Source organism: Schistocerca piceifrons, chromosome 11, assembly GCF_021461385.2.
Source record: "Schistocerca piceifrons isolate TAMUIC-IGC-003096 chromosome 11, iqSchPice1.1, whole genome shotgun sequence".
Classification (NCBI taxonomy): Eukaryota; Metazoa; Arthropoda; class Insecta; order Orthoptera; family Acrididae; genus Schistocerca; species Schistocerca piceifrons.
In genome coordinates this window covers 144,911,481-144,937,250 of record NC_060148.1, presented here as the reverse complement: position 1 = coordinate 144,937,250, position 25,770 = coordinate 144,911,481, and the positions used below count along the sequence as shown (strand labels likewise).

Genomic DNA, 25,770 nt, shown 5'->3' with positions numbered 1-25,770 from the left:
GAGTCCTTAGGGTCGTGCGAGATGTCCAGACAAATCTGCGACATAGGTGTACACTGTGGAGGTGTACGGACGGACCTGGATGGGAGGTGGTAAAGGGTAGGACTCCAGGTCAGACAGAAGGGATCGTACGCAAATCGCAACCGTTAGCCCTGACCGGGGCCGCTGATGTGTGGGTGGAGCGAGGAGACAGTAATTCGGATGCTCAGGAGAACTACGAATGTGTGCAATGTAGCTGGCGAGCAGTTGTGCACGTCGAATCTGCAATGGAGGGACTCTGGCCTCCACCAGGACACTGGTCACTGGACATCCTAAAAGCTCCCGTCACTAGAAGAACACCACAGTGGTGCACTGGGTCGAGTAAACGTATGCCGAGGGTGCCGCTGAACTGTAAACCAGACTGCCACAGTCAAGGCGGGATCGGACAAGGGCTCTGTAGTGCTGCAGCAGAGTAGAGCGATCTGCACCCCAGTTGGTGTTGCTCAGGCAGCGGAAGGCATTGAGGTGCCGCCAGCACTTCCACTCGAGCTGACGAAGGAGAGGTAGGCAAGTCAATCGGGCGTCGGAAACCAGTCCTAAGAAACAATAGGTCTCCACTACAGTGAGTGGATTGTCACGAAGGTAAAGTTCTGGTTCCGAATGAACGGTACGACGCCAACAGAAGTGCACGACACACAACTTAGTGGTCGAAAACTGGAAGTTGTGGGCGAGAGCCCACGACTGCGCCTCGTGGATGGGTCCCTGTAGCACCAGTGCTGGTGGAGCAGTACGAAATGCAGAAGTCATCTGCATAAAGAGAGGGTGAGATGGATGGCTCTACAGCTGCTGCTAGACCGTTAATGGCCACTAAAAATAGTGATACACTCAATACAACAGAGCCCTGCAGGACCCCATTCTCCTGGATATAGCAGGGAGGGGGGGGGGGGGGGGACTGGGACTGTGGGGGGCATCAACTTGGACACGACAGAAAGCACGGAGCGACAGGAAATTCTGGATGAAAATCGGGAGCGGGACTCGGGGACCACACCTGTATAATGTGGCAAGGGTACGATGTCGCCAGGTGGTGTCATACGCTTTGCGTAGATCAAAAAGGAAGGCAACAAAGTGTCGGTGCCTGGAAAAGCTGTTCGGATGGCAGACTCGAGGGACACGAGATTATCAGTGGTAGAGCGCCCCTGGCGGAAGCCGCCCTGACACGGAGCCAGTAGGCCACGTGACTCCAGGATCCGACCCAACCGCTGACACACCATACGTTCCAGCAGCTCACAAAGAACATTGGTGAGCCTGACGGGCTGAAAGCTATCCACATCAAGCGGATTTTTGCCAGGTTTGAGAACCATAACGACGGTGCCCTCCCGCCACTGTGACAGAAAGACGACATCGCACCGGATCCGGTTGAAGATGACGAGGAGCCGTCGCTTGTAGTCAGACGAGAGATGTTTAATCATCTGACTGTGGATCCGATCCGGCCCAGAAGCTGTGTCAGGGCAATGTGAAACTGCACTGAGGAGCTCTCACTCCGTAAATGGGGCGTTACAGGGTTCACTGTGGCGCGTAGTGAGCGAGAGGACTTTCCCTTCCGTGAGCCGTTTGAGGGTGCGAAAGGGTGAGGGGTAGTTCGATGCAGAGGCTCGACCACAGTGCTCGGCAAAGTGCTAGGCAATGGCATTTGTGTCTGTACATAGCACGCAATTTATGGTAACGTCAGGGACACCTATTGGGGTCTGGTACCTAAAAATAAGTCTGATCTTTGTCCAGACTTGGGAAGGTGACGTATGGCACCTAATGGTCAACACGTACCTCTCCCAACACTCCTGTTTCTGTCATTTTATACGCTGGAGTACACGGGCACAGAGCCGCTTAAAGACTATCAGATGCTCTAGGGTAGGGTGTCGATGCAGAGCTCGCGGATGCCCTGCCACTTCCGGCGAGACCACCGAGGGACCGCAGGCACCATAAAGAGCGAGGGATCTCGCAATTGTGGTAGTCACCTACTCGATCACTACATAGGTGTTATTGTGTGGGGGAGATTCGACAGTGACATCAGAGGTGAAAGTTTCCCAGTACACCTTGTTTAAAGCCCATCTGGACAGGCGTCCGTGTGCCTGATTCTGGGGGCAGTGACAGGAAGATGGGGAAGTGGTCACTACCACACAGATCGTCATGTGCTCTCCAGTGGATAGATGGGTGAAGGCCTGGGCTGCAAATTGATAAGTCAATGGCCAAGTAACTACCTCGAGTCACACTGAAATGTTTGGCGCCCCAGTATTTAAGAGGCAGAGGTCGAACTGAGAGAGCAGTTTCGACATCTCTGCCTCGGCCAGTAAGCACAGTGCCACCCCACAAGGGGTTATGGGCGTTAAAATCTGCCAGAAGTAGGAAAGGTTTAGGGACTTGATCAATCAGTGCAACCAGGGACCAGGTTTCCTGGAGGACAATGCAGAAAGCAGCTGTAAAGCTTAACAGTTGCCGTAGCTCAGCCAGGTGGTGGAAAAAACCACCGCAATTCCACTGGAAGATAACGTCATCGTGATACTGGGAAGACATCGAACATTCGACGAGGCAGTCTACGCCTCAGGGTCACCTGCTGCCACTGACTTTTTGCCCGAGCAGTCTATATCCATCGTGTCTGAGGGTCCGGCGAGATTCGGGTCCTCGGCGGACGCCAGAATCTCCACCCCATCCTCAGATGCACAGCTCGCAGGTAGCAGTGGTGTGGGTGCCACCCCAAGTTCCTCGTTCTTGGGCGTCTTCTTTTTCAATTTCTCGCACTGTTCCTCGGGTTTCCCTGGCCGGGATGACTTCACCGAATCAGTCTCCGGGACTGAGGACGAGCGTGAAGCCCTACGACCAATTGCTTTTGGGCTCTTCAGCCACTGGCGGGCGTCATCTTGCCCACTGGAAGTGACCTGGGAAGGGAGTGACCCGAGGGACTCCTTCCTAGCAAGAGAAGCCAAAGACGACTTACGCTTCTCTGGCTTAGAAGTGGGGACGGACATCTGCGATGGTTGTGGGGGGTGTTGCTCCCCGAGTAGGTGGTGCGGGAGCAACAGGGAGGGAAGTGCCCTCCACCATCAAGAGGGCAGGTGTAGTCTCCCGTTTCTGAGAGGTGACAGGAATTCAAAGAACTGATGGGGCGACAACTGTTCTCGTAGCGGCGGCATACGAGGAGGTCGGCATATAGGTGCTCAAATTTCCTCTTAGCCTCAGTGTAGGTCAGTCGGTCCAGGGTCTTTTATTACACGATTTTCCTCTCTTTCTGTAAAATCCTGCAGTCTGGCGAGCAAGGTGAACGGTGCTCTCCTCAGTTGACACAGATGGGAGGCGGGGCAGATGGAGTATCGGGGTGGGACGGATGTCCACAATCTCGACGGGTGGGGCTGGAAGTACAGCAAGAAGACATACGGCTGAACTTTCAGCACTTAAAGCACCACATCAGGGGAGGGATATAAGGCTTGACGCCACAGCGGTAGACCGTCACCTCGACCTACTCGGGCAACGTGTCACCCTCGAAGGCCAAGATGGAGGCACCGGTGGGAACGTGGTTATCCCTCGGACCCCGATGGACGCGTCGGATAAAATGAACACCTCGACGCTCTAAATTGGCGCGCAGCTCGTCGTCAGACTGCAAAAGAAAGTCCCTGTGGAATATAATACCCTGGACCATATTTAAGCTCTTATGAGGTGTGATGGAAACAGAAACATCCTCCAACTTGCCACAAGTGAGTAATGCTCATGACTGGGCAGAAGATGCTGTATTTTATCAAAACTGGCCCAGAGTACATTTTGGACAAGCCCTCCACTTCCCCAAACCTGTCCTCCAAATGCTCCACAAAAAACTGAGGCTTCACGGACATGAAAGATTCCCCATCAACTCTCGTACATACGAGGTACCGGGGTGAATAAGCTTCACTGCCATCCTTAGCCTGGCATACCTCCCATGGTGCGGCCAGGGAGGGGAACGACTTGGGGTCATATTTCTTAGCACCGAAGTTAGACTTTGCCGGCTTAGAGACTGCTGGCGGCGGACCACCAGCAAGGCACGACGTACTACGCTTCACGGCATATCATCCGCCACGATGTCACTACTCCGACCAGGGGCCCTCCCAACAGGTGCCACCCAGCAGCAGGAAAGGCCACCTAACAGATCGCCACTGCCGGGAGTCCCGATGTCCCAGGGTGACGGGCATCTACTCTTCGGCATACGTGGGGAGTCAATGGTGCAGGCATCAGCAGAGCGATCCCTCTGCTGTCGGGGGGCTACAACCGACAGGGTACACGGCAGCCTCACCACAAAGGACTGGCTACCGTGCTGAATATCAGGTGCAAAGAAGTCCACGGTCGTCGTCGGCACAGAAAGTGATACTGCACAGCGCACGGTGGAAAATGCACCCGGGAAGGTGTCTTCGCCCGAGAGATGGAGAACGGGCGGGACTGCAATGCGACGACGAGAAATTGGGCTAAAGATCTCGATGCACGGTGGACACAATGCACCAGGTAAGGTGCCCTTCCCCAATTGGCTCGCTCTTCGAGAAAATTTTGAAAAATGGAGGTCAAATCCTACAGAGGACCATCACATAAAAGCCGAAACCTGTGAGACTCCTTTTAGTCACCTCTTACCACAGGCAGGAATACCTCGGGTCTATTCTAACCCCCTAGACCTGCAGGGGAGTTGAAAATTTATATCATCATCACAGAATCAACCTGTACATACATACATTTATAGGCACCTGTGCCTATAACTTTGAAGCCCTCTAGTGTCACTGGACGACATTTCTGGACACGGGTTCCTATGTAAAAATTGATTGACTAAGACCCCCTACACATTCTAGAAGTTTGTAACATGAATTGGAATTATGAAACACCCTGTATATACAGAGATTACAACTGGTCACGCCACATTTTTTCCCGGGCACTCCTGATGATACCCTCATCTCTGATGAACACTCACCAATGAGGTCAAGGTATGGGTTATATTACTTAAGACGTCTTGACCCACTCTCATATCTGGGAACCCAATCCCTATGTTCAGACCTTCGTGTGTAGTCTGCACTGTAGCACCACATCTAACACTATACGGAAATCTAGGAATATACAATCTGCCTATTGCCCTTCATCTGCAGTTCACAGGATATCATGTGAGGAAAGTACACACTTAGTTTTGCACAAGTGACGCTTGCTAAATCTGTGTCGATTTGTCGACAGAAGATGTTCTGTCTCGAGAAAATATATTACATTCAAACTCAGAATACATTCGAGAATTCTGCAGCAAACTGATGTTAGCGATATTGGCCTGTGATTTGCAGGTCCGTTCTATCACCCTTCTTATAAACAGGAGTCACCTGCACTTTTTCCCAGTCACTTGAAACTTTGCATCGGGCGAGATTTTTTTTCGATAAATGTAAGCTGAGTAAGAGTCCAATGTCCCAGAGTACTCACTGTAGAACTGAATTAGCAATTGATTCGGACTCGGTGACATTTGTTTACAATTCTTTCAGTCGCTTCTCGACACCAGGGATCCCTATTACCACGTCCTCCATAAGGGAGTCCGAGGTGTCAACAGTACGTTCGTGCGATCCTCGTGCGCGAATGGTTTCTTAAATGCCAAGTTTAAAACCTCAGTTTACCTTTTGTTGTGTTCTACTACCACAGTAGACTGGTGTGGCAGTTGTGTGGAAGAAATAGCAGACTTTACAGGTCACAATATGTCAGTCAGGTATCTGTTGTGCCTGTCAGCGTATAAGCGGCGAGTGACTGATACGGTCGGTGCTCTCCCGTATCCCACCTGCTGCGAGGTTCATTCTGTCATTCACATCCTACAAACTGGAGTCAATGTGGTTGACATTTGTTGTCAATTGTGTCATTTGTAAAGTGACGGGGTAACGAGTGACGGTGTCGTGAAAAAGTTGCACATATGTGGGCAATGAAAGTGGTCCGAAAAGGCACCCATGTCACTGACAAACTCGTGCAACTGACATAACTGCGTGTACAAGAATTGAACTTTGAAATTAAGTAATAGTCCAAATATAGCATGCACGCCCATTCTTTCAATAAGCCCCAAACACGTAAGCAGACAATGTAAAACTGCAAAATAATGGTTGCAGTGTTTTATGATCACAAAGGAATATTGACAAGAGATTTCATGACAGTAAAGCGTGATGATACTGTAACATCACAAGTTTACTGTGGGATTTTTATGAAACTTTGAATGCAAAAAATAAACAAATAAAAGAAGAAAAAGAAATGTAGGACGATTACTGAAGGGATTGCTGTCCTTCACGACTACGAGCGACCCCGTACTGCGAAACAAATGAAGAAAAATGCAGGCTTATTGGCTGGGAGACTGAACGTCCTCCATATATTGCAGATTTGGCACCAAGTGACTTTCATCTGTTGCCCAAGATGAGGCCTTGATGGCTACTCAGCACTTCATGACAGATAATGTGCTCAAGGATGCTGTCAACAAGTGGCTGAGGCACAACGCATTACTTTTTTTGATGAAGAAGCTGGTGTCAGAGTATGACAAATGTTTGAATCTGGATGGCAACTAATGGAGAAGAAAGGCCAACATCCCAGTATAGCAAACAATCCTGCCGGAGGAACATCCACAACTGAGCACTGTAGTAGAGGTTGAAAATACCACTTCAGTTGTATTCCTATTGTAAGGACTTCAAGATCCAGCCAGTTTCTATTTTGCATAGCTGTAAAATGTCCACTTTTAAAAGAAGTTTGTACATTTTTAATTTTTTAGCCTACAGCTACAGCATATTATTGTGTGTCATTTTCTGTATCGTCAAGAAAATACAATATGCCTGTCATTCACAATGTAAAATTTGTCTCCCATCTTATCTTACATATTGCCCATATGAAGGAATAGAAATCCAGTACTGTACAGCTACACTATTGATGACAAACAGCTGGAGACAGCATCGGTCATAAAATATCTAGGCGTAACCAGTGCTTTTTTTTCTAAAAAAAGTTTGAGGGTACTCCGACATTGGATATAATGCAGCAAAAATTACTTATAACTGAAGCATGGTATACCACACATCTGCTTTTAGCCATGATATAATCAACATTTCGAATCGAAAAAAAAAAAAAGTGGAATCGGACTGTTCAGTTGACTTTCAGCTCAAAGGAAGCAGGCAATACCCAGAAACACCCAAACATACAAGGGAATGTGGTATCGAACACTTTAGTTTATATCACCTCAAATGAAGCATGTGATTCCCACCAACCCCTGAACAATAAAAGAAAATGGTATCGTACACTTCAATTGACCTATAATACACCTCAAATGAAACAGGTGTGTCCAATCAATCCTCCGACATACGAAGCAATGCAAGGAAATATTACCGAAGACATATTTTAACCTATAAAACACCACTAAAAGACACAATACAACAAAAACCATTCACACCTATCATCAACAACAATAGAAACTACACTACAAAAATCTTTCGTAACCTTGTTTGGCTCCCGAAATGCCACAGATGATGGGTGGAATCCTGTGTCTGATCCAACTTTTAATACAGCTGAAAATTTATTTAACTATAAAACTACAGTGTAACTTACATTAATAGCATGTCAATGACATCGCTTTTCCCACCAAAAACTGCACTGGTATCGTTCGTATCGCAATTAACAACAAGAAAAAATGAAATAAAAAATTTACGTCCACGAAATAAATCTTTGGCACTCTTCCAAGTTCTCAACATCGTAAAAAAATTACTTTGTTGATGAAAACGTTTAGGGGTACGCATCCCCCAGCGTACCCCCAGAAAAACAGCACTGGGCGTAACTACCCAGAGTGACCTTAAGTGGAATGAGCGTATAAAGCAGATAGTGGCAAAAGCAGATGCCAGACTCACATTCGTTGGAAGAATCTTGAGGAAATGTAACTCATCCATGAAAGAAGTGACTTACAAGGCAGTTGTTCGCCCAATTCTTGAGTATCGTTCATCTACCTGAGATCTGTATCAGGTAGGACTGATAGAGAAGATCCAACGAAGAGCGACGCATTTCATCATCGGATCGTTTAGCTGGCGAGAGAGCGTAATGGAGATGCTAAACAAACTGCACTGGCAGAAGTTACAAGAGAGGTGTTGTGCATCGCAGAGAGATTTACTATTGAAATTTCGGGACAGCACTTTTCAGGAGGAGTCGGACAATATGTCACTTCCCCCTCGCATATTGACCACAAGGAGAAAAATCAAGATATTAGAGCAAATACAGTGGCTTACCGACAATCATTCTTCCCGTGCACTATTTGCGAGTGGAAGAGTGCTGGACAATGGTACCAAAAGTATCCTCCGCCACACACCACTAGGTGGCTTACGGAGTACGATGCAGATATAGACATAAGCCACGTTGAGTTGCTGGCTTTTAGTTAGCAGCTTTTTGAACTGCTCCTACCTTTAATGTGTTCCTTCATTACAAAATTGTTAAGGGTTTCGTGGCCACTTGTTGACAAACTGCCGATTGGCTTCTGTCTCGGGTTCTTCAGCTGAAATTTGTCTGACGATTTTACTGACGTTTCGCCAGCACAAGTGGCTGGCATTGTCAAAGCTTCACCCTCCATTGCCAGTGGTGAACTGGAGCTGAGCCGAGACAGAAGCGAATAGGCAGGTTGTCCCTTTATTGCTACTCCTGCTAGCTATTGAATGGTACAGGAGTTCCTGGCAGAGTGGATTTTAAGGTACAGCTACCTTCCATTTTGCTTGGTAGCAAGATGATTTTTAATAGGAGTGGCACAGATGTACATTCTTTCAACTCGTGACTATTGCACGTTATTCCACATTGCCATATGCTTTCCCACTAAATTAAAAATTTGCTTGCCGCTCACGGAAAGTGGAAAGAAGTTTCACTGTATTCTACGGTTTATACGTAAGCTTTAAGTTGCCAGTTTCCAGTTAGGGGTTGTACTACAGCAGTTCTGTTCCGCCTGTGTTCAGTCTGTTTCTTCATCACTCAATGATTCTCAATGCTTTTCATGCAACATTTTGTAGTGTTTTTCTTCCTTCTGCATGTAAATCACTAATTCACATTGTGAACAGCCAGGCTATGTGGTACCGCATTGTTCAACAGATGGCAGCAATTTTAACTATCTGGTTTACTTCCTCTTTTGTGCTATCTACCATGCTCTGCACTCACTGGTGGTACACCGTGTCACATACTCTCCATCACAGCATTCGGAGTCAGAGCACAAAATTATCACACCTGATGGTTGGCATGTAATGGCCCTAAATCGGTTGTGGTTTAAGTACTGGACAACAAACCCTTACAACTGAAGCAGTATTTTCAACCTCTCCTATCCAAGTACAGATCGTACATGAAATTTTTACCTACTTTTTAACAATACCAGAGAAGGAAAGTTGCTACTCACCATATAGCGGAGATGCTGAGTCGTGATAAAAAGATTCACACACTCATAGCTTTCGGCCATTAAGGCCTTTGTCAGCAGTACACACACACACACACACACACACACACACACACACACAAACACATGCACATGTGCGCGTGCTTGTTAATTCCATCCCGGATTTTCCATCATTTGATTTTTAGCTACTTTTTATTTTTATAGCCAGTTGGAAGTTAATCTATGAATAGCCCTCAGAGGAAAAAAAAAAAAACAGGTGGATAAACAGAAATTTAGAATCAGGTAGTTGAGATGGGAGAAGGAGAAGACCTGTGATGCTCTTTTGCCAACATGGCAGCCATTCTGGAAGCTATCTTTGGTACCGTTCTTAACTTTTAAACTGAAACAGGATCATGCAACATACCATAAAGGTAGAGAAGTACACAATAAAAACGATGGCATCTGTCATTTGAACACAGCTTTATCCATTTTCCAATTATATCACTTTTGTACAGGAGATGCAAATGCTGGTGATGACACAAAGGATAATGGCATGGGTTCAATGTGCTGTCCAGCATGTAGCAAGGTGGTGTTATCCGCTTCACGCATTCCTCAGAGTTTAAGCAAGACATGAACCAGAAGGTAAGCACAAGAATCAACAATCTGGTCACTAATGTGTGCAAGGTTTCAGAGCACTGCATACATAATTAATGTAATTATTTTCACATCAACATCTAAATCAACACAGACACTGTGCAATCCCCCTATAGCACATGGCAGAATGTATCCTGTACTGTTACTAATCATTTCCTTTCCTGTTCCCCTTGCAAATAGGGAAAAAATGGCTGTTTGTACAGCTCTGTACGAGTCCTAATTTCTCGTATATTGTCGTCTTAGTCCTTACACGCAATGTATGTTGACAGCAGTAGAACTGTTTCACAGTTAGCTTCAAATGCCAGTTCTCTAAATTTTCTCAAAAGTGTTCCTCAAAATGAATGCCACCTTCCCTCCAGGGATTCCCATTTGAGTTTCCAAAGCATCTCTGTAACACTTACATTCTGTTCAAACCTACCGGTAACAGCTCTAGTAGCCTACCTCTGAATTGCTTCAATGTCTTCCTTCAATCTGACCTGGTACGGATCCCAAGCAATAGAGCAGTACTCGAGAATAGGTCATACCAGTCTCCTATATATGGTCTCCTTTACAGGTGCACCACTCTTTCCTAAAATTCTCCCAATAAACTGAAGTTGACCACTGGCCTTCCCTACCATTGTCCTCACTCGCTCATTCCATTTCGTATCACTTTGCAACGTTACCCCCAGATATTTAAATGACGGGACTGCATCACACAGGACACTACTAATACCGTATCCGAACATTACGGTTTTGTTTTTCCTACTCATCCACATTCACTTACATTTTTCTACATTTAGAGCTAGCTGCCACTCATCACACCAACTAGAAATTTTGTGTAAGTCACCTCGTATCCTCCTACGGTCACTCACCTTCGACACCACAGCATCGGCAGCTAACAATGAGACGTCACCACAGACAGACACATCTGGACATTTCTTATTTGGAGGTACAGAACCCTTAATACCTTTCAAAGTAGTCCTCTCAGTAATGCTCACACTTCTCCCAGTGCTCCTGCCATTGTCGATAAAACTTCCGTAATGCGTCTTTCGCTCGGGTGATCAGCTAGGATGAGAGATTCTGCACAATGTCTTTTCCTGACTCAAAATGTGTTTCCTTCAGGGGCATTTTCAGATCGTGAAATTGCAAAAGAACACAAAAGGGCAGGTGGACACGGGAGCAGGTAGTGTGACTAAGCACACAAATGTTGTGTTAAGCCAGTGAAGTACGAGTCACACGTGCAGAATGGGCAGGCGTGTTATTGAGATGGGGCTGGCAAGTTTCCGCTGCCCACACATCCGATCATTTGCAACACACAGCACCGGGAAGTCAGCAGAGAACGTGCCAGTAGGATTCCTCCCTGACAGTTCGGCCTCGTGGTGTATACTCTCGACTTCCCGACCCACTAGTGCCGGAGAGAACGGCCGACGTTACTTCGATTGCGCTACGGACTCAAAGCACGTTTTTTGTCATCGGGTAGGTCCGGTGCTTCTACTTTGCGTCTCAGTTCCCAGGTCGTACCTATAAACTGTGGTTTCACTGCCCGCAATCACGACGCTCGGCAAGTCGAGGTTACTGTTTGCACTGTCCTGCACACGGTGTGCGATTCCCGCAGTGTCACTTCCGATCCACCGTCAGCAGTTTCGGTACAAATTCTGCAGACCCTCGTCTCACAAACAAATTGTCAGTCAAAACGGAAGGCACCGATTTGACGCTTACCCGCCCGACATCTGCACTCGCTCGACGGCACAGTTATTTCTGCTCACTCGGGGTACGGCCGAACGTGGTTCGCTGTCCACCGGTGTGCAGACGTCTCCGAAGCAGTCGTACCAGTCCTTTGTCCCAGAGTTGCCGAGGGGACAGTCCCCAATAGCCTGTCAAATCTTGCGAACGTTTTCCCTCTCTGCCCATTCTGTACTTACGATTCAAACTTCACTTGCTTAACAAAACATTTCTGTGGCTAGTAACCCTCCCTCCCTCACCAAAGTGGCCCTACGTGAATTTTTACAATTTCCCCGAGCTGAAAGTGCCCCCGAAAGGAATGCGATTGGAGTTGGGAGAAGACACTGTGCAGAATCTGTCACCCTGGCTGATTACCGACCGAAGGACGGATTACTGAAGTTTTTCCAACAATGGCAGGAGCACTGTGCAAATGACGAGCATCGACAAGAGGACTGTTCCGAAGAGGAATAGGGCTCGGTGTCTCCAAACTGACAGATGTCCAGACACGGGTGTCTGTCGGTATGAGTGAAAGTAATTACGTATGCAGTGATCAGATTGTAACTACGTACACACTGACTAGATTGTAACTACGTACACACTGACTAGATTGTAACTACGTACACACTGACTAGATCGTCAATGCTCGTGCTCGTGTTCTGGTACACGCCTCACTTAAACTCTGAGGAACGGGTGAAGCAGATATCGATCCCTCACGATTTTCCAGATATCACACTGAGCACGTGACGTAACACTCCGTGTCATCACCGGCATTTGCCTTGTCCTGTACAAAAGTGACACAATTTGAGAACGGATAAAGCTGTGGTCAAACGACTGACACCACTGTTTTTATTGTGTAATTTTCTACCTCGGATTCGATGCATTATTGTTGCTCAATTTGTTGCGTTTTTTACAACTTGCTGGGATCTGACATCAACTAGAGTCTCTCTGCCAGCTGCAGACACTCTCTGCCGGCACGGAGAAGTTCACAACTGCACACAAATCTGCCGCACATCTCCACCTAATAAAGTCTCCACGGGAAAGACGGAGGTTCGATACTTTAACACGCCTCACACAGTGCTCACGAACTGGACTTACCGCCGTAGATGGCGAACGACTGGTCGAGGAAGAAGCGCCTCTTGAGCAGGTCCTCCATGCGTGCGCGGTCGAACGTGGCGCCGCCCTCGCCGGCCGCAGGCGCGGACAGTGCCAGCTCACGGTCCTCCAGCACCTTCTTGCGCGCCTTCAGCTCCGCCACCGCCTTCTTCACGTCGAGCTCCGGGGCGCCCGAAGACTTCAGCTCGCGTACCAGGTCACCCTGAAATGTTTCCGGCAATGCAGAGCTCGAATGTGCGTGCGATGTGTAACACGGCTGTAACCTGTCGAGATGATAAAAATACCTCGTATGAACAGTTTCTAATGACACTTATATAGAGGAGGCAGAAAGTAAATGTATTGTGACCATATTGGGCTTTTTTAATGGTAGTCAACACTGTGTTGTGGAGGGGGATTCTCCTGACCAGAGTGAGCATCACAGTAACACGATACTACACGAACTCACATCGTAATGTCCAGATGCGTGAAAGAAGGCAGTAATAAATCTCTCCACATGCTGTAATCTGCTTCCTACTCCCAGAAAGAATGAAAACCACTTAATTTTTTTCAGACTGTAAACAGTTTACATTGAAGGTATTATGAACAGAGCCAGTGTGTTTAAGTGGTTTAGGGAGTTTGTGGACACATCAAATGTTTGTGACAAAGAGAGTCGAAGGCTTCCCAGTTTCACTAATGAGTTTTCACAAATAATTGAGGAAACAGTTCATGAAGACTGCCAAATGACAGGGCAAAATTTCTGCAATGTTTCCACAACTCCTCAGAACTCCCTTAGAGGCAATACTCACAGAATCACAGCGATACTGGGAATCTGTGTGCGAGATTGGTCCCGAAATTTCGACGGAGCAGCACGAGAAAAATTGGGTGAATAGCACCCACGAGTTTCTCGACTGACTCTAATTGGAAGAACATTTTCTGAGACTGGATATGAAACTTGGGTGGCTCGTTACTTGCTCGAGACAAAAAGATAGTCACCACGTGCCAAAAAATTTTAAACCACAATTTCAGACAAAAAAACATAGCCTCAGTGTTTTGTGGTCAAAAGGCACCATTTCAGTCAAATTTCTCTCTGGACGAGACTGTCAATGCACAACAATTTTGTGAGATCCTAAAAATTTCAAGAGGAGCATTCAAAACAAAAGGAGGGGAATGCTGACACGAGGAGTGTGCTCATTGCACGACAACTTAAGTCCTCGCACTGCCTAATGAAGTGTTGTTTGACTCACTTGGTTGGAATGTCTGAAACCCCCCCGGCACATTCCCCTGATTTTGCACCTACACCTACATCTCTTCACCTCCCTGAAGTTACACAAAAGTGGAATTAAATTTTCAGCCAGTGACAAAGTGGAGAAAGATGTTCTGAAGTGGAGGCAGAAGCAGGCAGGAGAGTTCTTCTAGGAGAGTATAAAGAAGGTTGTGTCACGGCTCACCACATGCATTCAACAGAATGGTGGTTATATGGAAAAATAGCCTATAAGTGTATCAACAATACTCTGTGATTTTTTTCAAATACACTGCTTCTAAAATGTATAAAAATCTAGTACAGTTATTGATCTGAACATGCCTCTTACTTCTATTCACAACTCCAGTATCCACAGAGCCAGGCCTAATAGTAATGTACGAGGGTAGACAAAGGTTTAATTATCACCTCCCTAAAATAAAATTAAGTAAGTAATTTTTTGTTTGTTTGCAATTATAGATATTTTGTCACACACTTCCTGCAGTTTTTGTACACACTGATGTCACTGAGATAGCAAAAAGTCATATGGGTTGGCCTGCATCATCTCCAACATTAGTTACTACTCCTATTTGTTATTTGTTTGTGGATCAATTAAAACAAATGAGCATGATGTCCTAGAGGACGACCTCGTAAACCAGCAACATCAAAGAACAAAGGGCTACAGCTGCATCAGTGGAGGGGTATCCACTGACACAGTATGTCTGGTATCCTAAGGAAGTGCTACCTTCTCCCTCAAACAGTTCACTAATTCGAGATGTTCCTCAGGACTTTGAACAGTGGAGATGCTAGTTGAAACTTTTGTCAAATCTGTAGTCACATCCATTAGATGAAATCATTCAGATTTGTTTGGGTGTCAAAGCACGGCACGCAATCCTTTTCAAAAACTGAGCAAGCTTGTGGCTGTGTGGCTGAGGAGGGCGACTGTGCACTCTGTCTGTACGGAGAAGATTGTTTACGACAGCCGCCACTGTGAGGATGTGGGACAATATTTGAGCAAAATGTAAATCTTGGAAGCACATCTCGGCAGATGGGAAGTAAGGCAGAATGTCGCACCTACATAGCCCAACTTTTATTTTTTCCAGCAAGATGTGTCCTTCAAATGCAATATAAAGGCCCTTCTGTTAAATCTGCTTCCCTTTTGTGCTCTCTGTGTGCACCCTAAAAAATGATGTTCAAAGTTTTCTCTGAGCATTAACACAATGGGCAATCAAAAAGTTTCCGTTCGGATGCCACACAGTCGAGAATCGGTAAGGCAAACGTGCAAAATCACTGTGGGCACTGAGGCAATCATCCAACCACTGTGCCAGGTTGAAGACACCTGTTTGGTAAAACACCACGTTCTGCTGCACAAAGAAGATGTAACTGCCTGCCGCACGTCCTCCTCCGGCAGGAATCGTCGACCATTCGAGGCCTTTTATAAGGGACCGAAGACGTGAGAGATGTAGGATGAATGCTCGGGTGTCTCCCAAAATGGATGGGGCTGGCCTCCCAGACTGACCAGCATTTGTGTCAATTTGTGACCGGCACGAACTTGGCGCACCATTCCACAATGGAGGTTTTCATCAGACGTGTTGCCCCATAAACATTGTTCGTTCTCTGACAGATGTCTACCAATGTCTGACATTAGGCAGCTGAGAAGAGAATAACATCACATCACTCCCTTTCGGATGCATTTGGTAATAATGTCGTCATACCTCACATATCCACATTTACCACACACCCGTCGGAAAGACGCGAATGCCACACAAATCCCTCAGCTGCGTGTCAGTGCTTAAATACCCGCATAGGGGTCACACTACACTGCATATACGCTGCAGAAACACCATCAAATGAAAACCTTTAGATCATCCCTAATAGTTTGTGTGTGGGGTAATACTGAGAGTGGTACCTCCTAGTTTGTTACAGCCTCAGAGCAGTCAACACTTCACTTAATAAGGACCCAATTTGTATTTTTACCAGGGCAGCTGCATTGCTGAAATTATCTTCAATATTTTCCACAAGAAACACAGTTCTCACTCTGAAGGAACCACCATCTGTCACAGACAAATTAAATACTAGCTAAAACATTCGATTCTTTGTTTCCCAGCTCATATCTCTTCTCAAGATGTGGCGGCGGGTGGGAATGCTGAGGGATTACAAAATTGCGCATTAAATTCTGTTCTCAAAGCCACTAAGAAAGACAGTTATACACAGTCATTATCTGGTGTAAGTTCGATTCTTTTCACTTACAGGTCATTTCCACAAGACTAGTATTTCAATTGAGGGTTCTCCACACTAGTGCCACTCTGACACACTGACGTTCGCCCGGCTCGACAGTCGTCGCTTGGAGCCCTGGTGCCTCTAAAGGACACAAAATAAGCGTCTACTTTTTTGCTTTTTCAGGGAGTTAACAAGTGTGGCACCACCAGTGTGAGCCACGTGTCATCGCAGCGTTGTGGTCAACACAAGGATACGTGACTGCCTACTGTGTCAGCTTTCTGGCGGGAGTAGTTGTCCGTGTACAGAGGATACACAGACCGCTGCCGTAGGCCGTGAACAGAGTACCATCTGAGATGTGGCTTCCCCAAATGGTCCACACCGTTGTCATAGTTTTGAAGAAACAAAAAGTGAATCAAATCCAAAGCAATGTCTAGATTTTATTTTGCTGAAAAGGTGACACTAATCTGCTACTTTTTAGCAAATTAATGTCACCTTTTCAGCAAATTAAAATCTAGACACTGCTTTGGATTTGATTCACTTTTTTCTTTCTTCAAAACTATATGATACAAGAAAGCAAAGTCAGCAATCCAATTCGGGATCTAAAGAACAGCCAGGGTCAACAGAGGACGAGAAGGGAGAGCTCGAAGGAAAGGGGAGGAAACTGTAACATGAGAAATTAAGAAAAAAATACTGCAACAGATCGTAGCCCGACTGCCACACACATACCTGTGAAAGATTTGTGGGCCCTGTGTAGGAAAGATGATGTCATTCCTCAACCTCCATACTCACCAGATTTGGCTTTGTACAATTTATTTCTCCTCTCCAAGATGAAATGAAGTTGCAGGAATTAAGATTTGATACTATGGAAGTTAAATGAATAGTTTAATACCAAGGGTTCTATACTAACACGTGTAATTAATGTAGATGGCAGGAATTATTCTGAATAATGTTTATTCAAGAAAGGACATCTTAAATAAGCAAGAAGTGGTCCTATAATATTCAATTAAAATACAGACAGAAAATACCCTTATGAAATGCAGTAAAGTTGCAATGAGAGTGTTACAAGAAGGTAGCAAAATCTCCAAACTAAATTAATATCAAAGATACGTGAAAACTAAGTCAATTTTGAGATCACAATACACGAAATATTCATCAGCTCAAAAGAGTTCAGAGTTCAACACGATGATAATGATTCATAAGCTGACACATGCAATACAAACAACAGTAACTCACACACTACCTAACCTCAGTTCCGTCAAAAGCAGAAAAAGTTATAGTCCTACACTGGAGCACATTCAGACTTCTTTAAGTAAAAAATCCCTTGAGAAATTGAAGTATGGTAGAGGCTCAAAATCAACCAACCACTCCATCAAGAACCACATGATACCGCAGATAGTCTGTCCTCTTCCAGAATGAAGACCCAAGTGCCCCTTCGAGATCTAACTGAAAAGTGTCCTGAAAAGTTAAAATCTCATAGCAACTGTTTTCACCGCGCAGGATCTTTCACCTATACGTTTGAATCATGTATTTCACCATAGGCAGATATGCCTCCCAGCACAAATGTAAAATGTGTCCAGAATCACTCTTTTCACTTGCAAAATCCCAATCTCCACTTAACCCCCCCCCCCCCCCCATAGTGTTCCCCTACTGTCCGCCTTCCACTGGCTGAAGGCCGGCCCCACCAAAAATACATCGTTCTCACACTTTACAGATGTCATTTCACTCATCTTGACCACTTTCTGGACTGACCTAACATATTACAACACTATTTAAATAAAGAAATGTTATAAACATCCAGCCACACTCAAACCATTCACAATAAATATAAATATGTAAGCAAGCCAGCATTCTCGCACAAGTGTGCTCAAGATAAATGACAACAAATTGTTGTCATTTAGACCTGCTTGTCAGAAGTGTCTTTTGGTTCTCTTTTACTACAAAGGTGGTGTCATCTAACAAATGTGACTGACCACTTCTTAAATGATCATGATTTTGTATTCTCAATTGTAGTTAATACTTAAATAAAGTTACTGGCAAAATAATAACTATTCATTAAATAAATACACAAGTATGACAAAAAGCGAGGGTTTCATGCTTGTGTTATTGTGGGGAATACAATTTTCTGACAAACATTTGCATAATGAAAAAGATATAAAAGATGCTGTACATCAATAAACAAAATCGGTACAGATATGTAGCTTTCAGGGATGACAGCTATAGTGCAATGCTATCACCCGACATACCGTCTGTGAAGTGATTAAAAGTTGCTAATTCAGAGGTTCATTGTATACATGTTTATTCACTGTGAAATACTAGCGCCTGTAGTTTTAAAGGCATTGAAATACTGTGTTGTCATCTGATGCATCTCATTTATCCCAGATTGCCAATGTATTCTGATTTGCATTGCTATTTGACTACAAGTTATTACAGATTCTAAAGAGCTGTAAGAAGCCACCTTTCAGTTTGTCTGACACTTTGCCATTTTTGGTACACAAATGCCTTACAAGCTACAGTTGTCTAAATTCCCAGATCTGAGATTTCCCTTTTACTGGCGACAATGCTCAACTCTGTACCTGGACACGCCTGTACCAGTTGCCTAGTCGGACCTTCTGCGGTGTGCCCTGGGCCTGCTAGCGTTGAGCTGTACAACAGTTTCATCTTACCTCGTATCAATACTGGGTGGTCGATTAGCTTGCTTACACAGGTGTAACAGCACACTAAGAAAAGCTTTTCGAGTGTGGTGCTACAGAAGAATGCCAACGATTAGAAGGGTACATGGAATAAGAAATGAGGAGACACTGAATCGAGGCACAGTTAATAGAAATATATGTCACAACTTGAGCAAATTTGTTGATAGAATGCATCCTGAGCCATCAAGGGATGGTCAGTTTGCTAACGGAAAGAAGTGTGGGGCAACAAACATGGCAAGGAACCTGTGCATTAATACAGTAAGGAGCTTCAAACAGTTGCAGAGTGCAGTAGTTATGCACACACGGTAGGCCTAATGATCCATGGGAGAATGTTACAGTGATGCTGAAGAAATTGAATTGGCAGACTCTTATACGCAATTTACGTCTATCTCGACAAAGCCTACTAACAAAGTTTCAAAAACCGGTTTTAAATGATAACTCTAGGAATATACTTCAACCACCCACATATTGCTCACACAGGGATCATGAGGAAAAGATTATTATAATTACAGCACAAACGGAGGCATTCAAACAATCATTCTTCCGACACTCCATACATGAATGGAATGGGAAGAAATCCTAACAGCTGGGATAACATGATGTACCCTCTGCCATACTCTTCACAGTGGCTTGTAGAGTGTGGATGCAGATGTAGAAACAAGTCAGACAAAAACTTTATAACTGTGACTGTCTTACAAAGATACCTCTATCCGTCCACATAAGCCTCAGAAGGCCCAACAGTACTAACCAACCGCCATGTCATCCTCAGCTAACAGGCTTCACTGGAAGCGGATATGTAGGGGCACGAGGTTAGCACACCATTCTAATGGCAGCTGTCAGCTTTTGTGCTTGGAGCTACTACTTCTCAACCAAGTAATTCCTTAATTGGCATCACAAGAGCTGAGTGCACCGTGCACTCCGCTTGCCAACAGTGCTCGGCAGACCCAGATGGTCACCCAGTCGAGGCCGACAGTGCTTAACTGTGATTATTTGACGGGAATTGGTGTTACTACTGCAGCAATGCTGTTGGCTCACAAAGATATTAGAAAATGAAACTCAAGTACGGGTAGTGCCTGCTTCATAAATATATTTAAGCACGGTGACAAAAAGCAAACGCACAAAGCTGAAATCATATGAATAACAAAGAAACTACTACTTCATGTTATATCTTTAAGACTGAATGACAGCACTCTGTGCTTCAAAGGTTCAGTGGCCAGTTAGATATGGAGCCGGCATCCTCGCAGCAAAAATGTTAATAGGCCTATATATTACTATTATGCGACATATGATAAATATTTCAAACTGAATGTGTCAATTACACGTGGATCTATACCCTAGCCCAGTGACTATAACACTACAGTTGTGCAGCACCATATTCGCTACTTTCATTCAAATGTGGGATACTTTTAACATATTATTGTGGTAGCATTTAGACTATGTGAATGCTATTAATATGGATGAAATCAACGAAATGCAGGGACAAGACAACAGCAAATTAATTGCCATGACATCATAACGGAAAACATTTCGATGCTTCCCGGTTAACAACAGGGAAAGAAAGTTTTTTGCTTAACTCGTCTTCCATCACATCACTGTTTACAAAGTAGTATTGTCTGCAACTTTTCGAAATGTACATCGTGAGGGCAAAAATCATATGACCTATTTTGTTCTTGTTTCATTGTTACATACGGGCGGACTGAGTTCGATAACATCGTTGTTAAGATATGTAGTCGCGGTTCTTTATCCCATGTCAATCAGTCAGCTTGTTCTATAGGCATCGTCATGGACTTTAGGAGCTCAAGTTTTTTGCTGCATATACCACATAATATAGTCAACTGCATATCCACACAAAGGCCAGCTTACCTGTTCTTTAACGGATGCACGTAAAGGTGCAAGAACTTCTTCGACTTTCGGATCTGCCATTGTATTTAAAGGAAAGGTAATCTTCAGTTTTCTATTCCTTTTTCGGCTTCCCCAGATGTGTTCGTCTTCTTTCCTTACGGCGGTACACAAAGACAGGTACCTGCTCCCGTATATAATACCAGGACTTGTGTTTTTCTGTACTACATGCACACTAACTTTGAACAAAATATTGACAATGTGTTTCATCAGACAGTCTCCGCCTACCGTATCCACACGCACACATGTGCAATACCAATGCTTCTGCTACCGAAGATATTGACGTGTATACGTTAGGTGAAAGTTGCAGCTATACGCGTGTCAGAACTTCCTGGAAGTAGTCATACTGTTGTGTACCCTATTTCAGATGGCATAATATTACCGTGTTTGTTTGATTAAACACAATTTTGGTGTACGATGTATGGCAGACTTCTTAATTAAATAGCTTGTTCTAAACATTGCTCATTTTTCGTACTTAGAGCTGCATATAGCATCTCTGGTCTTCCATGTTCACGGCAATAACGCATCAGTAATCAGTATACAGAATGAGCGAACGAAGAAAATCAAGTGAAACTAGAGCGGACCGCAGCGATAGCTATGAATCGAAGCCGCGTCTAGATGACTATCCACCCAATTCTCGCTTGTTCATTGTTTGTAGTCGAAACATCGCGGAGGAAGAGTTTCAGGATGCGTTTCAGAAGTTTGGAACCATCGAGGAAATATGGACAGTACGCGACAAGACAACAAAACAACCAAAAGGTATGTGCGCAACACTTTCTCAGTGGAAATATGTAATGTCACGGCAGAAATCGTTTAATCCCCTGGAAAACTAAACGATTAGGCCTACTATGTAGTAGCTTCATATGTGGTACGTTGCCATCTGTCGTTTCTTAACGAAATTTGCAGCCGACTTGCATAATGCAATATTGCACTAATTAAAGAAGTATTATTCTTGATGGCCGTGCCACTAGTAATAAATTGAGTCAGAGTATTGAGAAGTAAAGGTTAGAGTACGCGTTACGAAAAACAGCTTGTTATTTAATGTTCGTCTTTTGTTTTTGTTTTTTCTTGTGGGAGTTACCGAGCCTAAACAGTTATCACGGGCAGGTATATTTAACAAGATTCGGTTTAAGAGCTCTCAAGACGAAAACAACTAAAGGAAGTAGAGTTAGCTTAGCAAAACATTGAAGTTTTTAAGGACTACTATAACTTTCACCCAAACGGGCTCTCTTACTTCAACGCTGAGGAAAGTGTCGTATTAGACATGACGGGTGGTTCAAATACCTGTCCGGATATCTAGCTCTTGGTTTTCCTTCAATTCCCTTCAGGGATAATTCCTTTAAAGACACAGCAGATATCATCAGTTTCAACTTCTCCATCTCCAATTACGTAGTCATTCGTAGGACATTACTAAATCCCAGTATACCATCTTTTATTTTGTAAAAGTAATATTAAATTCCTTCATTGTATTGTTTCACTTTATTATCCCCATCGCATCAAATTTGTACAGTTGCCATTGAATTAAATCAGATTCTTAATGATACATCATGTAAACCAAACAAATAATTTTTTGTTACTTTACAGCCAGCCTCGACCACAGAAACTACTTGCATCATGTTGTAGCATTAGTATTATGATACACACTCCTTATTTCCCAAGTTATCACATGGCAAAGGCATTCTAGGCCAGAGTGTGGTATTGGACCCATTCTGAAATCTTAGTTGTGGTGACAGGCTGACCTGTAGCGTAGAACAAGATCTATGTTAGGTTGGGAGGTAGCGATTTGGCAGTGAATTGGTGAAACTAACGTGTATGGATGTTAACTTAGGCTGTGGGGTTCCTAGTGGGGGAATTATCTTTTTGAACTCGTCTATAGGTTAAGGTCTCTGGTATTACACCCTGCAACCATTCACACAGGTGGGCTCTCATGTATGAGTAAATGTGATGCTCCACAGCTTTAAAAAAAAGAAATATTGTGCAGGCTGACTGTAGCGTAATGGCTATAGTGCAAGCCTCTTGTAAAAGATGTTGTGGGTTTGGATCTCACCAAGTGCTTTCAGTTTTTTTATTTATATTCCTTTGTCACATTGTCTCAGTTACTATTTTAACTTTTTCAGTTGCTCTCATTTTTTCTTCCCATCATTCTTCTACCAGTTGGAATCTTTGTGCAGAGGAGTTTAATTACTTTTATTTAACTTTCATAATATTTAAACATTTGAAAATGCTGGTATATCAGTTAAAAACCAAAAGACAAAGTTATCTATTTGTATTGACTGTGCAGTGGTGTCAAAAATGCAATTTTTGTTAGAAAATGTACATTTTCTTGATTGGTAATTGTCTGACAAGTATTTTAAATGGAAATTCTTATTGCATAAAAGACAAAATAATGCAAATGAAGATTTAAACAAAAGAAGGGATTATAAGTGAAACATATTTGAAGCAAAATGAGGTATAGAAATAATGAAGGCAATAACATGGATGAAAATACAGGATGATGAAGTGAAAGACATTAAATCTATGTTACTACGTGGATAGGATTAAAATTACGTGCACAAAGATTCCAAGCTTGAAAAAAAATTATAGGAAGGATAAAATGAGAGTAGTTGAAAAAGTTAATACATGATTAAAACGATGTGCAAACAATATAAATTAAAAAATTACTTTTTAACCAATTAATTGAATACAAATAATGATCAAAGTCATTTCAATAAAGATTTGAAAATAAAGAAATTTCAAAGCATCTTGCAAGATTCAAATCCACAGCCTACTGAATATGAGGCCTGTACTATAACCATCACACTACGCAAGCAGTCCGTATAACATTTCTATTTTAAATACGTAGAGCACAACACGAAAGTTTGAAATTCCTTTTTTTGTTTGATTATTCACAAACCAGGGTGAATGGCTGCAAGGTGTGATTCCTGGGACCCTAACCTACACCACTGTATAGATGGTATCATAGTCAGTACCACCACTGGGGTCGTATCCTTGTTAGCATAAGTAAAATTAAAATACATGGTTAAAAAATCGAGTTATTATTCAGATCTGACTGGAAGATATGGATATACAAGTATTTAAAATTTTTAGTGAAAGGAAAGTGAAGCTGATCCTGCAAGGGTCGAAAGTTCCATGTCGACACCAGACAGGATGCCAGGAAGGAGGTGCACCAGCTTTACATTTGTGTACCGTTTCTGGTTTGCTTACAGGTGTCACATATATCAAATTCTCCAAAACTTCTGAGGCAGCACTAGCGCTGGAAGAGATGAACGGTCGGTGTATTGCCAGCCACCCCAGGCCGCTCAAAGTTATGATCGCCCACAGGTAATGATAAGAATGTTGATGTCATGCCATGTAGTATTTCATCTCACTAGTGCTCCAGTCCTGAAGAAAGAGCACCTTCATTATGAACAAATGTATCAGCAGAGAGAACAGGGAGGCACAGATGATGGATGTTCATACCTGTTAAGCAAACATGATAACAAACCCTGTAAATCAACAAACCTTTGCTAAAGAAGGCTTTGCATGAAAGCTATTATGTGTGAAAGTCTCTTCATCGTGCCTCCCTGTGATTCAGTTTACATATATTTTTACATGCACAAATATAAAAAATATACATGGTTATTGTTGTTATTTTGTACCTGGTAGAATGTTCATCATCAGGTTCAAAAGCCAGAGTTCGTTATTATTATTATTATTATTATTATTATTATTATTATTATTAAATGTGAAAGTTGTATTTGAATAACAGAAACCTGTTTTATATAGGTACAGTCAAGTATTGGAGCAATTATTAGGCACTTGTGTTTTCTAGCTCTGTATGATAAATGTGTATTGTTTCCATAATTTGCACTAAAACTTTCCTCTGTTTCATGTTACAAATCAACAGTTTTTGAATAAAACCTTAACTAAACATTGGAAAGTTTAATTTTGCTACGAGGGCAAGTCAATTATTATCTGCAAAGTAGTTATAGAATTTTATTGTAATCAAATAAGATTTCTTGACATAGTCTCCTTGTGTTTCAACGCACTTGGTCCATCGTTGTACAAGCTTCCTGATGCCCTCATAAAAGAAGGTTCTCTGTAGAGCTGTGAGCCAGAAATGCACTGCTTCTTTCACTGCTTCGCCCGAGGCAAATCAACTGCCCCTTAATGCCTGTTTGAGTGGACCAAACAAGTGATAGTCAGAACGGGCGAGATTGGGACTATATAGAGGGTGATCCAGTACTTGAGTTTATGGAGCGTTTCAGCAGTGTGGGCAGTAATATGTGAAAGGACATTGTGCAACAACACACCTTTTGAGAGCAATCTTCGGCGTTTGCTGCGAATTGCAGGCTTTAGCCTGGCAGTAAGCATCTCACTGTAATGTACTGTTTATTGTTGTGCCCTTTTCCACATGATGTTCCAGAACTGGACCTTGTGTGTCCCAAAAAACCGTAAGCATCTTTTTTACTGCGGCCAGTTGGGTCTTGGACTTTTTCTTGCATGGCGAATTTAGGTGTTACCATCCCATACTCTGCCATTTACTCTCCTTCTCATAATGATGGATCCATGTTTTGTCACCAGCATTGATCCTGCTAAGAAGTTGTCCCCTTCGTTACCATAGCGATCCAATCGTGGTTTTTTTTTTTTTTTTTCTCCAAGCGTGTTGGTTTATGCAACTGTGTGAGCTGTTTTGGGACCCTTCTTGCACAAACTTTATGAAACCCAAGTCTGTTGTGGATGACTTCGTAGGCACAACCGTGACTAATTTGCAGACGATGTGCCACTTCGTCGATAGTTAATCGTCTATTATTTCACGCGAACACTCAATGGTTTCTTCATTTGTGGCGGTAAACAGTCATCTGGCTCCTTCATCGTGCGTAACACTTGTGCGACCATTTCGGAATTTTTCAATCCACACTCCATTGTGGCAAAACACT

The 25,770-nt window shown here is 43.7% G+C and overlaps 2 protein-coding genes across 4 annotated transcripts in view; one reads left to right on the top strand and one right to left on the bottom strand.

Moving 5' to 3' along the window:
- The window catches only part of LOC124720495 (glycine--tRNA ligase), a 148,386-nt gene extending 127,224 nt beyond the window's left edge, over nucleotides 1-21,162 (bottom strand). For both annotated transcript variants that reach the window (XR_007006175.1, XM_047245854.1), the window contains exons 1-2: nucleotides 20,816-21,162; nucleotides 12,809-13,028 (exon numbers count right to left, since the gene is read on the bottom strand). Coding sequence is in view for 1 of the 2 variants with exons in the window: in XM_047245854.1 (XP_047101810.1) it covers nucleotides 12,809-13,028; nucleotides 20,816-21,061 (466 nt within the window). In the remaining variant the exon portion in view is untranslated. The remainder of the gene's footprint in view (nucleotides 1-12,808; nucleotides 13,029-20,815) is intronic.
- A 91-nt stretch (nucleotides 21,163-21,253) lies between these two features.
- Nucleotides 21,254-25,770, top strand: part of LOC124720496 (RNA-binding protein 45) — a 147,486-nt gene continuing 142,969 nt past the window's right edge. For both annotated transcript variants that reach the window (XM_047245856.1, XM_047245855.1), the window contains exons 1-2: nucleotides 21,254-21,610; nucleotides 24,058-24,172. In XM_047245856.1, coding sequence (XP_047101812.1) covers nucleotides 21,397-21,610; nucleotides 24,058-24,172 — 329 coding nt within the window. In that variant the 5' untranslated portion in view covers nucleotides 21,254-21,396. The remainder of the gene's footprint in view (nucleotides 21,611-24,057; nucleotides 24,173-25,770) is intronic.